At 41.0% G+C, this 13,967-nt stretch overlaps 2 protein-coding genes across 2 annotated transcripts in view; one reads left to right on the forward strand and one right to left on the reverse strand.

The window, feature by feature from the left end:
* The window catches only part of MCM9 (minichromosome maintenance 9 homologous recombination repair factor), a 74,930-nt gene that overhangs the window by 34,512 nt on the left and 26,451 nt on the right, over positions 1-13,967 (reverse strand).
* On the forward strand, positions 121-12,011 carry ASF1A (anti-silencing function 1A histone chaperone). The gene is made up of 4 exons (XM_019537964.1): positions 121-381; positions 4,648-4,763; positions 9,489-9,665; positions 11,116-12,011. The coding sequence occupies exons 1-4, from the start codon at positions 273-275 to the stop codon at positions 11,326-11,328; spliced, it is 615 nt and encodes a 204-aa protein (XP_019393509.1). The 5' UTR covers positions 121-272; the 3' UTR covers positions 11,329-12,011.

Here is a 13,967-nt window from a genome sequence, read left to right on the forward strand (position 1 = left end):
GCCGGGAGGAGACCCGACAACGCTGCAGCCAAGGGATGGGGCCAATCGGCGCCGGCGCTGCCCCTTAAGCTAGGAGAATGGGGCGGCGCGGGGCGGACTAGCGAGGCGGCGGCGCGCTGCGGGCGCGGGGAGGGCAGGCGGGCGGGGGAGAGAAGAGAAAAGAAAAGAAGAAGGAAAGGAAAGGAAAGGAAAGGAAAGAAAGAAAGAAAGAAAGACGACAAGAAAGTTGCGGGCGGGGGGCCCGAGGCCGGGCGCGGCCCATTGTGCAGACCATGGCCAAGGTGCAGGTGAACAACGTGGTGGTGCTGGACAACCCCTCGCCTTTCTACAACCCCTTCCAGTTCGAGATCACCTTCGAGTGCATCGAGGACCTGTCGGAAGGTGAGGCCACTCGCACCCGGCGAGGAGTGGGGCGGGGCCGGCCCGGCCCGGGGGCAAGTTGCGAGGAAGTTGTGCGAGTGGCGGGAGCCATGTTGCCAGCTTTGTGCGCGCCGGCGCCGGCGCATCGGGGCCGGGAGGCGGGCTGCGAGCGGGGTCGAGAGCCGCCGGGCTGAGGAGCGCGGGAAGCGGCGGGCCCGACCTGGGCGGAGCTGCCGCCTTCACTTCTCCGCGCCGCGCTCCCTGCTGCGCGTGGTGGAGCGGCGCTAGCCGCAGCCCCTGCTCCCGCAGCGGCGGCCTACAGCCCCCCGAGCCGCCCGGCCTCCGCTGCGCCCTCGGACCGGCCAAGCTCTGTGGGGAGAGGGGGTGTCTTGCACTAAATAGTTGGGGAAATTGCTTTTCGGGGCACCAGTGCCCTTCTTTAGGTGTGGGGAAGAGTGCTTTGCCTGCTCCTCGACAGAACAGGAGCCAACATACAAAGCTTGTGCCTGAAGAAAGGTCTTAAGTTGGAAAAAATGTTTTTCAAGGCAGTCCTTCAGGCGTGTGCTTTGTTTGTTGGCTCCTGCTGTGTCCAGGAGTAGGCAGAGCGCTCTCCCGCCTGAAGGAAGGTGCTGGTGCCTGGAAAAACACTTTTTCCAGTTAACGCCCTTCTTCAGGCGCACGCTTTGTATATTGGCACCTGGAGAAGGCAAAACACTCTCCCCGTGCCTGAAGAAGGGTGTCGGTGCACCGAAAAACGTTTTGTAATAGACCAACTAAATAGTTGGAAAAAACCTATCACATTTACCCAAAGATGCTTGGGTCAGGAGGCACATGGTGCTAGACTGGCTGTCGGTGGGCAAGTGAGAAAGTGGCCCTGCCAGGCCTGGGGGAACGGCGCCACTCAGTGCTGCCTCTGGAGGATGTTCTCCCTGGGGCAATGCTGGGTCAGGCTGGCAGAGGCTGCTCCCCCAGCCTCTAGTGATTCTTAACTGTTTGAGACTGGGGGGAGGCTAACCTGGGGGATGCCAGTCTAGTTATACAGGCCATGGTGGGGAGGCTAACTTGAGGCACCTCATCACCCATGTGACTGGACTGGAACCCCCTAACAACGATAGCCTGGCCTTGCTTACTTCCTTGCAGGGAGGAGCCTGAACCTGCACTCCTCTTGCACCTCAGGCACCTTTTAAAGGATCTCGCATCCCTAGGACACTGACCTCCTGGTTGAGAAACACTGTTTTGGTTTAAACAAGGTTTGGCCCATGCCCCTGTGGATGAGACGGCTGGTGCACCAGGGCCACAGCCTGTTTTTAAATCTGGAAGCACTAGCAGACTGGGCATATTACCTGGACCTGTGTGCCTAGGACTCCTGCCCCTCCCCTCCTGCTCTTGTGTATTTAGCTCATATTCATTACTAATGGATTTACATATTGAAGCAAGGATGGTTGGCGTCTCAATGAGCCAAAATTTAAAACTGCCTGCTTGCTTACTTTGCAATATTAGGCTCCTGTTTTCAACTAGGAATGAAAAGCACACTACCATTTTTCACATCTCTGCCTATTACAAGTACAGATTTTTTACTTCTGATTTTTTTTTTTTTTTTTTTAAATACAGGTCATTAAATAGTTACAGAAAGTACTAATACATGTCATGAAGGAAGTTGCTGTTGCTTATTTTTAATTGCTACTATCCAAATACTAAATAGTACAGGACCTGCTGCTCGCCCCGTCACCTACGCCATGTTTAAAGGGCTCAGTTCAGGCAGGTAGCCCCTTCCTGGCTGAATGGGAGAGTTCCTGGTCCCAGGGAGGGAACCCAGGTGTCCCCAGCATGTGCTGCTCCCACCCCTACAGCTCAGCCCACATTATTTTATTTCAGCGAGTTTATACTAGAATTATCCGCAATTCTGCCAAAACTGTATCTTGTAGGGGGTCCCAAAAAATTGTGGACTGGCCCTGATCAATTTTTCTCTCCAAATGTTAGTTTAATTTTTAAATTGAGTCCATTCAGTTATGCCAGTTTAAGATTCCTTGTTTCTATCAATGCCTTTTTAAATGGTTTTAACTGAAAAGTTTTATGCTTTAAGATGTACCACTTAAAAAAAAAAATGATGTTGCAAAAAAGTTGTAGTTTGTAGATAATATAAGCTATCAGTCCACAATGGACTTTATACTGGAGTAATAACTTATAATAAATGTGTTTGAGAGAATCTTAACCTTCACTGTCCTCTCCTCATAAGACTTAAGACACTATCCTCTATAGGCATAAGACTTGCCAGACTAGATCAGGCCACTAGATGTTTTTTGTCTGGTGACTTGTCTTTGCAGTAGCCCAAACCAGATGCTTCAGAGGTAGGCAAAACAACCTAGTTAGGCACACTGTAAGCTGGAAGAAAAATTGTCACCTTAAAAGATAAATATATGTACAGAAGGGCTACAGTAATGAGGACATGTAATAGAGCAGATAAGTTCTGTAAAATAGTTGGAAGCTCTTTCTTCTTTAGGTTCCAGCTGTGCTGAAAGAGCTCCAGCATAGCCCCTTCCTTGCACCTGTGCAGAATGCTATTGAAGGTAACAGCTGGGGCTCACCCACCCTACTTGCTGCTTATGCACAATCTGCATTATTCAGTAGTGAAAGGCGATACAAAAATGTTACTTTAAAAAAAAAAAAAAGGGACCATCTTGAAATTGCTCCATCAGTTTCACTTGTAAGTAATGAAATAATCCCCAGTGTTATCTTTCAGTTAAACTTACTCATAATAACAACTAGAGAGGCATTTTTACACACGCACACGTCACAGTGCCAGTGGCTTTGAAAAGCACCTGGTGCTGCACCACATACAGTTGTGTAAGTGGTGAAATGCATGTCAGTGCTGAGAAAATGGCGGTGGTGTGCTTTTGATCTAAAACACCTCGGAGGTGCTTTAGTTCAAAAGTACACCACTGCCATTTTCTGTGCGCTGACATGCATTTTGCTGCTTTATACAACTGCGTGCGGTGCGGTGCGGTGCGGTATGGTTCACCTCAACTTGCATGTGGAGCAGACTCGATGAATCAAGTCTGTTCCAAAGTGGCAAATCTCCGGCACATTCCCAGGAAAAAAAGCGTGTGTATAAATGCCCTAGGGGTCTACTTAACTTGCAGCAAGTTACAGCAATTTCTGCGGCTTGGTCGCAGTACAATGAGCTGGGGTTTTTTTTGTTTTTTTGTTTTTTTTTGTCCCTTGCTGTTGATCAGCAGGGACATGCTGTATAATTCAGTAGCAAATTTTGCAGAAAATAAGGTTATACAAATCTAAATGCTAAATCTAAATTATATGATAACTATACTTTTATATACAATATTAATGGTAATGTAATTTATTATTATATGTGGCGTTCTACAAAATTTTGGAAGTTCTAATTAATGCTAACCCTAATGGAAAAGTTTTCACTTCACTTCACTGAACATTAAACTCTTTTTTATATATATAATCTCAACTAATGGTTGTAATCTCATCTCGCTAGGCAGGTTGCGTCTCAATACCCAAAGTCTCCAATGAGGCGACAACCATGTAATCAAACTATGCTAACTGTATATATTTCCCTATTTAACATGTTATTCTGTGCCTGTGAGGCCGCTAGCATGTATAGTGTTTGCACTTTGGATATTCTATTAAATTAATAAGCTAGTTTCAGCAAAATTTTGGGGACCAGAGATGGATTCCTATTTGGGAGCTGGGCTGCTGCTCAGGGTGTGATACACCCATGTACACCAGCACATTTCACTACTCTGGCTGACCTTCTCCCTGGTTTGGGGTCAAGTAGCCAGAGTTTGGAGAGAGGTCTCAGCTCAGTTAAATGAATAATGCCCAGGTCTCCATCTAAACATTTAAAAATGAATGTGAATATAGGGATATGTGGGGGATTCTCCCAATCCTGGTTGCTAGGTAAGGATGGTGGGATGGAACCTTAGGACTGGGTAAAGCATAGGTGATACAGGTCCAGAAATGATACTGCCCAGCACCTTTGAGAGAGAGGGTGGTATATGCATACCTTTCTGACCAGTTGGAAGCTTTTCCTTACTTCGGTTTCAGATGGAACTCCTGATAGACTGGCCATATACCTTAGGAGGCCTAACTAAAATTACAATTATGCCAGTAAATTTCCTTGCATAGAAAAACTATTTGTTCGCCAACATTATTTAGGATAAATAAAAGTAAGCAGGAATTGAGGGTTTTTACCTGGTACCATGGAGAAACAGTTACATTTGTGCAAATTGTGCCTTTTTTTAATGTTTTTGTCTTCACTAGATTTGGAGTGGAAAATAATTTATGTGGGCTCGGCTGAAAGCGAAGAGTATGATCAGGTTTTAGATTCTGTTTTAGTTGGACCTGTTCCTGCTGGAAGACACATGTTTGTATTTCAGGTAAGTTCACTGTTTTAAGTAGTTCTAAAGTTAACTTGGAGTTTAAAGTTGACGAATCAGACAAGCATTTAATAATACCATTCACCATACAAAATCAATATGTGTTATCAGCACATTGGATCTAATATTCCTGATTTCTGAGGCCTTGTTTGCACTAGCCTTTCCCAGCCTTTCTTTTGGTACTGTTCATTTTTGGTATTAGTTACGAGTATGAGGCTGTCATGCCCCCTGGCATTTTAAAAACTGTTGTCTTGACTTGCTCAGAACAGTTATATGGCATTGCTTATAAACACTAATTTAGTTGGCCTGTGTTAGTGCTACCAATACTGTACAACTAGTAGACCTGCGGAGGTGCCTAGTGAGAATAAAAAGTTAGTGCAGGCCAGTGGTTCTCGAACTTTTTGGACTCTAGGCACCCCTCTGAAAATATTAGCTGTTTAATTTTCACCTTTTTTGACAAAAGAAAAACTAACAGAGCAATTCTTCTATTGCAAAGAAAGCAAAAAGACCAGAGCAAATCACAATATTTTTAAGCCTATGAATTCCTGTTTGAAAACTCTGGGTTTATCCTGTGAATAGTGTTTGTACACTTAATAGTGGTACTGTTGCATGGCACCCTACAGCACCCTAGAAAGTAAGATCTTGGGGCACCCCAGGGTCCCATGGTATGCTAGCTGAGCGTCACTAATGTAGGCATACTATCTGGGTGATGAACTCACTGACTTCCTAGTAAAGCTTAAGGAGAGCCCCCATCTGTTTGCAGGAAAATACTACATCATAACAATGGGATACCAGTGTCATGGTGTAATAGTGCAATGTAGTTTCACAAATGGTGATCCAGGTTTAGATCATAAGTAGGGACCTACCTAACTTGTGGGGGCTGCCCCCTGATTTCACAGACAGCATGGGCCTGGACAGGCATTTTGTGGATGGAGTATGGCAGGTCCCCTACCCCCATGCCTCCAATTGGCTGAGGGGGCCCAATAGCCCCCTGCCTCTCACTGCTAAGTGGTAGAGGGGTGGGGCCACATGACAGGCAGCCGGGCAATGGTGAGGGGTGGCAGCCATCTTGCTGGCAGCCCCCTCCCCCTAGTGAGGTTGAAGTAGTGTTCAATAAGATTTATTTATTTTTTTTGTCAACTCCCCATTTTATGGAATCTGTGACATCACAAATTTGGTAAGTCCCTAATCATAAGTATATAGGGGGGAGAGATCAAAATAATGATTCTCCCACTAATTTTGTGATGTTTAATTATCCTGAGAGCAACCAGCTGCTAAATCTCCAAGTGTTACAATCAAGGTAGCGCCTAAAGGGAAAGTAGGGAGAGGATGGCACAGAGTTGGCTTAACATATTAGTCTGGTTTCCACCTGAAGTCATTAATAGGAAGAAAATAAGGCAGTTTCATCTTACTTTTTTTCCCTGTATCTTAAAACAGTGACTTAGTTCAGTGTTACTTCTGCTTACCCTAGGCTAGTCTCTTGTCTTATAAGCCAGGAGTAAAATGCTTTGACAGAGGTCTCTGGTCAAAACTGAAATTAGCCTATTCCTGAGGACTTTTATTTATTTTCATGTTTTGCTGTGATTTTTTTGTTTTTGTTTTGTCTGTTTTTGTTTTCATTTTTTAATAGCTCAGTTCCACTGGATTTCATGCATGTGACCAGATGAAATAAGTGAAGATATAAATGAGCTTCTATTTTACTGACAATTTTAAATACAATTTAAAAGTGATATTAGGATGTATGTAGAAACTGTCACAAACTTGTCATGAATAAGTGCATAACTCCTAGTTATTTGAATATTTCAGGGTTTCTCTGAAATATTGGATAAAGGAAAACCTTATTAGGCAAGCTAAAGGCACAGTTATAAGAGCAGCATTGGTAGCCATTTACATACATTCTTCTAAGCAATTACTTTTCATTAAGTTTCTACACTGGATCTAACTTTTGTGCTATCAACATTTCATTCTTTTTATATTATGGATTATTGTTTACTCTGTTAATTGACAAAAAAAAAATCTGTGGCTAGTCCTTGGAAGGAGGTTACAGTGTGGCATACTACTGAAAGATCAGCTGACATTTTACACTTAATTTAAAAGTATGCACTAGTCTGGGTGAAGTTACTGAGGCTCGCTTTTAAACTTTTTTTTTTTTTAAATTATCACTGTGCTAGGAGTTGTCAAGACTACAAGCAAAGGGCGATGGTGCCCTTAAAAGCATATTTTGGACAGCTGATTCAGGTAAATCCTGATTACTCAAACTTCAGGTTACCATACATTCAGATATGTATGAAGGAATCATTTGTTAAATTCTAGTTGTGAATCTCACAGCCAGACTAGTCTGCATGTGTGTAAGTCCCTTTTGCTTGTGTACTGGGATACGTTCCAATTATAACATATTTTAATACAGGCTTTCCTATAATACAGTGAATTTCTTTCCTCTATTTATGGAAATACCTAAGCTTGAAGTCCATTGAACTGATGTTATGCTTTTGATGGGTCTCATCTATATTTGAATAGGAACGAAGTATATAAGAAGTCATATCAGTGTTGGAAGAAGCAGTACTATCTTTTTCCTGAAGTCACTAGCTGAAATAATGCTAATATTAAGGTGTAGCTTGTTCAGAACTTTGTTTTTACATCTTAACAGTTATGATCATAAGTGATCTTGTGGCACACTTTTGCACAGAGGCAGTCCTCAAAAGACTAGCCTTTGGTAGTTCTGGAAAACGAGGAGGGGGAAGTAAGCTAGCAGGTTTGTTCAAATTCAAGTGTCAGTGCATTTTTTAAAACATTACTTTGTACCTAGACCAATACAGTGGTACTAAAAACTGGTTATCTAGTTGTGGTCAATGCTAGGGGGCAAGCAACTGACCATAATTGTTAACAAATTTGAAATGCCATTAGCCTAACCATACAGGGTACTAAATTGGTTTTAAAATGTGTTAACTAATTCTAACACACACTAGCTAATTGTTGCTCAGTTAACCAAATCATGTTTTATCAAGACAACAGTCCTTCCTAAGGTAGGAAAATGAAGTTTTTGCCACCTTATTCCTTCTACAGCTTCAATTGGATAAGGCATTAGTTCTCACTTTCTGTATCAGTCAGCTAATTAGAGATGTTTAGTAATCCTCTATGCCTCCCTCCCCCAAAGAGGGGCTGCATTTCATGGACAAGTAAAGCAATTCTTGAATGTATATTTACACACAGGACCAACTTTTCCATTGGCATAATGCCCTTGTAGTAAATGGAGTTAAGTTAGCAGTTTGGGGGGCAGGATTCTTAAGAATACTTTGTTATAAAAGCTGCTGCATAGAAGGCCTTGTTTAAGCAGGCCCCTGCATAACTGCTATGATTGGTCTGAAGCAGAGTTAGGGCTGTCTGTGGTCTGAGAGAGTGTACATACTCCTGCTGTTATGGGCTGCTTGTATCTCCCTGCCACTTATGAGGAGTTGCTTAAGAGAAAGAGAGAGAACCCTGCCAGATTGTGCTGCCTCCCACAACATGAAAAGAAAATCAGAAGTTTTGGTTTCAAGGACAGAGACGAATTAATTTTGCAGACCTGCAGGAAGTCTGCAATGAGTAGAGGGATGGCAGAGTTAGGTTTGCTTGAGACTGCCATATGATAAAAAGCCACAAGACTTTTGGAACAGATTGACAAGTCTGTCTTGTAACTCTAACATGTGCTAAAGCTTCCTTTTAATGGAAAAATGGATGACATAGCCAATAAAGCAAGAGTAGCATGCAGCTAACATACTGAGGATGTTAAGATTGCACCCTCATTAAAACACCAGCTGAATTCTATATAGCCTCCAGGAAGCCTGTTGTGCATGTAGAAGGGTGAGAAACAATTGTATTTGTTGTACTTGAACCTGTAAGATTTTTGCAGTGGTTAAGGCTTGAACTTAGCAGGCATAAAGTCTTAGAATGTATGTTTAGATGTGGATACCCAGGCACAAGGCAGCCTGGTTTTTTTTCCTGAACAAGAGAAAATGCCTGAGGAACCAGCCCTGTGTCCTACAGAACCTTCAGATAGACACACAGGGAAAAGTGATGCTATTTGGGGGATATAAGGTCTTTTGAAAGCTTGTTTAAAAAATCTTGAACTTCCAGTGATAGCTAACTAGATAGATGGTGCTCTCTGTCATAGATTCATTTAAGGTTGGTTGGTCTTACCAGAGTTTTAAGTTTGGCTTCCCCACTTCAAGTTAAAGTTTAAGCTCCTGTGTGAAACTTTCTATTTAATAATACATGACTTTGTGTGATTGGAGGCATTTATGTAGGGGCAGTCCAAAATTTTACTTTCCATTCAGATCTGTAGGGAATAAGGAGAATCATCACTGCAGGCGATCAAGGACCTATATATAAGACCCTATGACTTATGAAGCCAGTCAATATGTGTGTGGGTTTTTTCTCTGTAGGAATTGATGGACTTTCTATGAGATGCAGTGGAAATGCTGCCTAACCTCATATTATAAAATTGGGGATGGGGTTCCTATTATCTCTACAGAGTAATGCCCTCAACCCAGGCTTGGAATCGCAGAGAAAGTGATGCGTATGTGCTTACTGTGTACCATCTCTTTATGCATGAAACAATTTAAAAATCTGTAAATAGCCTAATCAACATGATCTGTCTCTCCAGATCTCCCTGATAGACAGTCATTTGGCATAAAGTTGTGGATAAGATTGGGTTATTTATTATAACCTTCTCCTTTTACATTTTAGGCTGATGCTCCTAATCCAGGACTTATTCCAGATGCAGATGCAGTAGGTGTAACAGTTGTGTTAATCACGTGCACCTACCGAGGTCAAGAATTTATTCGAGTTGGCTATTACGTAAACAATGAATATACTGAAACAGAATTGAGAGAGAATCCTCCAGTGAAGCCAGACTTTTCTAAGGTAAGGAATGTTTTGTTCTAGTTGCATATTGGAAACGTGTTTAGTGAAAAAGGCTTTCATTCTTTTTAAAAAAATCCTAAATGGTCCATAAGGCATATGAATCCTGTACATCAAATCAAGCTAAAAGAAGACTTAGCTACATGCCAGTCTAAATTAGCTCACTTTTAATTTTGAAGGGGGATTGGAATGCAGTCGTCTCCCACTGGGTTAAATCCTTCCCAGATCATTAATGATCAGAATTTATTACTGTCTTAGACCACTCAGGTGAAATGAATTGTTAGCCTGTCTTCACCTCCTAATGGACAAATGTCCACATCACAGATATCAGCAATATTCATGTTATCAGAAAGAAGGGAGGCTAATTTTGAATAGGGATTAAGATTGCTGACCTACTGCAGAGGTGGTCCTTCCAAAATTGCCCTTCACCATGCTTCAGTTCTGTGTAGGCTTTCCACTGTTAGCACTCTCTGTTCACAGAGCAGGTATCTATGCTTTTTGAGGACCATCAAGGTAGCACCTTTTCTAAGTATTAAATTTAGGCTTCTCCACCCACTGGAAAGCTACCTGCTGGTGAAGGGTAATGAGGTAAAATTGTTTTCCCATTTATATGTGAGTGACAAGATGATGACAGAGTGTGAAGAGTGAGTCAGAATAATGCAGTACAATGACCAGTACAGAGAGGAGCCATACATTTTCCCCCAAATATCCCTGGGTATACCTAAAATATAAATGAGGGTTCACTAAAAGGCCAAGACTAAGATTTTTTTCAAAAGTGACTAGTGGTTTCTGTTTGCCCAGCCTGAGAGACTACTTTTCAGAGGTCAAAGGCTCAGCACCGTCTGATAATCAGGCCAGTTTAAGGTGCCTGTTCCAAAATCCATTAACTTCTTGGGAATCTTGAACTGGGTTATGTGGGGTAAGCTCTGGAGCTTTGGCTTCCAAAAATCTAGATGTTTTCACCTGAACTCAAATTTTAAACTCCTACTCTCCTTTATGCTAGATTTAATGTTGCTATTGTGAAATCTGTGGAAATGATGGGGGGCTGGATATTTTAATTTGTTTTAATGCTTCTACCTCACAAGTCAAGACAACTGTAATCATGACACACATCTTACACTTAGGCTGGGTGTGTTCAGAAGGAAATATACCTCTCCCTGATAAAAAATACCACGGGTAGTCTGCAAGATAAGGTTTACTTTGTCTTCTGAAATAAACAGATATTTGGTCCCTGAGATAAGATACCAAAGTAGATAGATCAATGGCTCATTACTGGGTTATAAATCCTCGTGCCTGATTTTCATATTCAGCACCTGTGGATTGAAGTTCAAGAGCAGTAATTTTAACTGATTAATTTCTTTCCTCTTCTGAATGTACAAGACCAATTTTGCAAACTTTAGCTTGATGTGTATATAAAAAATACAAAAAATTAACTTTTTCCTCCTTCCTGCAGCTTCAAAGGAATATTTTGGCATCTAATCCCAGGGTCACAAGATTCCACATTAACTGGGAGGATAACACTGAAAAACTGGAAGATGCAGAAAGCAGTAACCAAAATCTACAGTCACTTCTTTCTACAGATGCATTGCCCTCAGCATCAAAGGGGTGGTCAACATCAGAAAACTCATTAAATGTCATGTTAGAATCTCATATGGACTGCATGTGACCTAACTACCATCGTTTTGGTACTGTACATGAGTTAAGCTGTAAAAACAACCGGAACTATTTCCCTCAAATTCTATAAGTACATAGTCGACAAACAATGTGAAGAATTTGTTTTAAAACGTTCTGTAGAAAGTTTATAAGAAAAACAACAGTATTTGAGCAAATTGTGGAATATAAATACAACTATTTTTAAGTATTTTTTCTCTAATGTGTTACATTATTGCTCTAAACAGTATCTGATTAATGCATATGTATTTTTCTTCCTTTGTAAATACAATTAAAACCTAAAGACAAAGTTAAAAATAGGCGAAAATGAAATGGTGACAACTTGTCCTTATCCATAATAACAAGATTCCCAAATATTTCACTGCCCTTTAATGACAAGTAGGAACAAAACTGTCATAAAATTAAAATGTAAAGTAAAAAGTGATCTCTACAAAATTATCCTGAAATGTCCTCTTACTGTAAAAGCAGACAGCACTGTATAATTTTAGGTACAAGGTGCGTTTTTCTCTTCAAGATGCATGCTTGTTACTTAAAGTATGCAATTTAAGATCTACCATCTGCTATCTGGGATTTTAGTACTTTTTTTTTTTTTTTTAAATGTTCTGCTGCTGCTATTTAGTCAAGTCATACAGTCTTAAGAACAATACTTCATTTGGAGTAGGTAGGTGCAGCAAAGAACTCTGAACTATGCAGCTAGCTTACACAATTGGTTGGAAAGTTTCACACAACTAAGTCAATACTTGCGCTTCAATAGGAAGAGCAAATTCTTACATTTAAAAAAAAAAAATGCTCCCTACAGGATTATCACGTACAATCACTGCTTGGTATAGTCATCACTTTTCTTAAGACTATTCACACGGTATCTTTAGCTAGCAACAAGGGGATAAAATGCTTTATCTTCCTATAGCTTCATAAAAAAAAAAAAAAAAAAAGTGTTTTGATATACGTTGTTGTTATTTTTGTATTGAGGTAGTACTTGTTGGTACATATTTCAAATTCTGGTCCAGTTGTGCAAGACACCACACAAACACTGTACCAGTTTCAGAGAACGTACTAGAAAACATTACCTGACAGCATCTTAGAGGACCAGGCAGTAACTTATAAAATGTGTCAAATCTGTACAACAGTAATATATAGCTATTCTCTAAAATCCTCCTCAGCCTTATTATACCAGTCAAGGTAAAAGTATAAAAAGAGGATACACACTTCGAATTGATATGACGTTTGTAATCATCCTTCTAAGAATGTAGGTCACTGTGGGCTTATACCATAGACACTGACTTGTTTAGGTTTTAAATCCTCACAGAAAGATAAAATCTATGATAAGTAGCAGTATGGCTTTGAATACAACTTGGGCCTTTTCTCTCATCTTCCTGCCTTTAATAAAAATGCAGGTGCTCTAAATAGTAAGAGTGTTTCTAATGGCTTTTGTGAGATTGTTTTAATTTTTAAATGCATACGATTTTTTTTAATAAAATTTTTTACTTAAAGCCAGAAAGGGTATAATCTGAATGAACTAATCCAAATCTACATGAATAGTTCCTTACTTCGTATTTAAGACTAGCCGGAGCCAGAAACTCATGCCTATTTTGAAGGTTAACAAATTTCATAGACATTATTAAAATAACTAATGCAATTATTGCTATTTAGAATGAGTACCCAGAACCAGTGATACTTAATCTTCTAATTTTTAACTTGCATGTACATTAATTTTTCCAAATGTGTATTTATGCACACAAATTTGTCTTATATTCTGCCATGTTATTTGACTTCCTTTTACACTAACTGTACAAGAACTAGAGCCAAAATGAAATTCTCAGTTTTCAGTCACTTTCCTATTCTTTATAAACAAAAGATCTGGTCTTGTAAATGGAAGCATGCAAGTAACTGTAGTTATGTGTTTACGGGTTAGTAGACTAATTAAGTTTGATTTGGTTTAATACTATGGGAATAAGGTTCCCAGTCCTCATACCACTGAAGAAAGATGCAATCAGAAGCTATCTACTATTAGTTCAAAGACTTCTTAAAAGAGATGAAAAGGAACTAAATTGAGCCATCATACCTACAAGATAGTGGCAGCTGAGTTAGTTTCACACAGTTAATCAACAAATCATCTCATTGCATAAGCTAGATACTGGACACAAGAAATTAGTGCCCCAAAGAGCTCTTGCCTACTTTATGGAAAAATAGCAGCTATACAGGAAGAATTTGTGGAGCCAGTAAGACTTAATTGGACTGAACAGTGTTTTACACTGTACAGTATAATCCTGATTGGTTTAGTTTCCCTTTCACATGATGCACTAACATCTATTATGGTTAAGTAAGCCAGGGGTTGTCAACCGGGGGTACTTGAAAAGACCTTGAGGGGTACAGTCAGGTGGGTGGAGATGGCATGCTGCAGCACAACATCTTGCACTGCCATGCAGGTGCTGCCCACCTGGCTGATCACAGGGGTGAGGGAAGCTTGCATGCGGTGGCTGCCGCCGCTCCACGTCTGGCCACATGCTACCTCCCATCCTGCTTTGTATCTGGCCGCTGGGGTTACGCTGATCGAAAAGGTTGGAAAACCCTAAAGTAGGCCATTACCTGCAGACAACCCCCCTGCCCCTCCCGTTTGATAAAAGCCGAAGAGCA

The sequence above is a fragment of the Crocodylus porosus genome, unplaced genomic scaffold, assembly GCF_001723895.1.
Source record: "Crocodylus porosus isolate Cpor-Errol unplaced genomic scaffold, CroPor_comp1, whole genome shotgun sequence".
Taxonomy (NCBI): Eukaryota; Metazoa; Chordata; order Crocodylia; family Crocodylidae; genus Crocodylus; species Crocodylus porosus.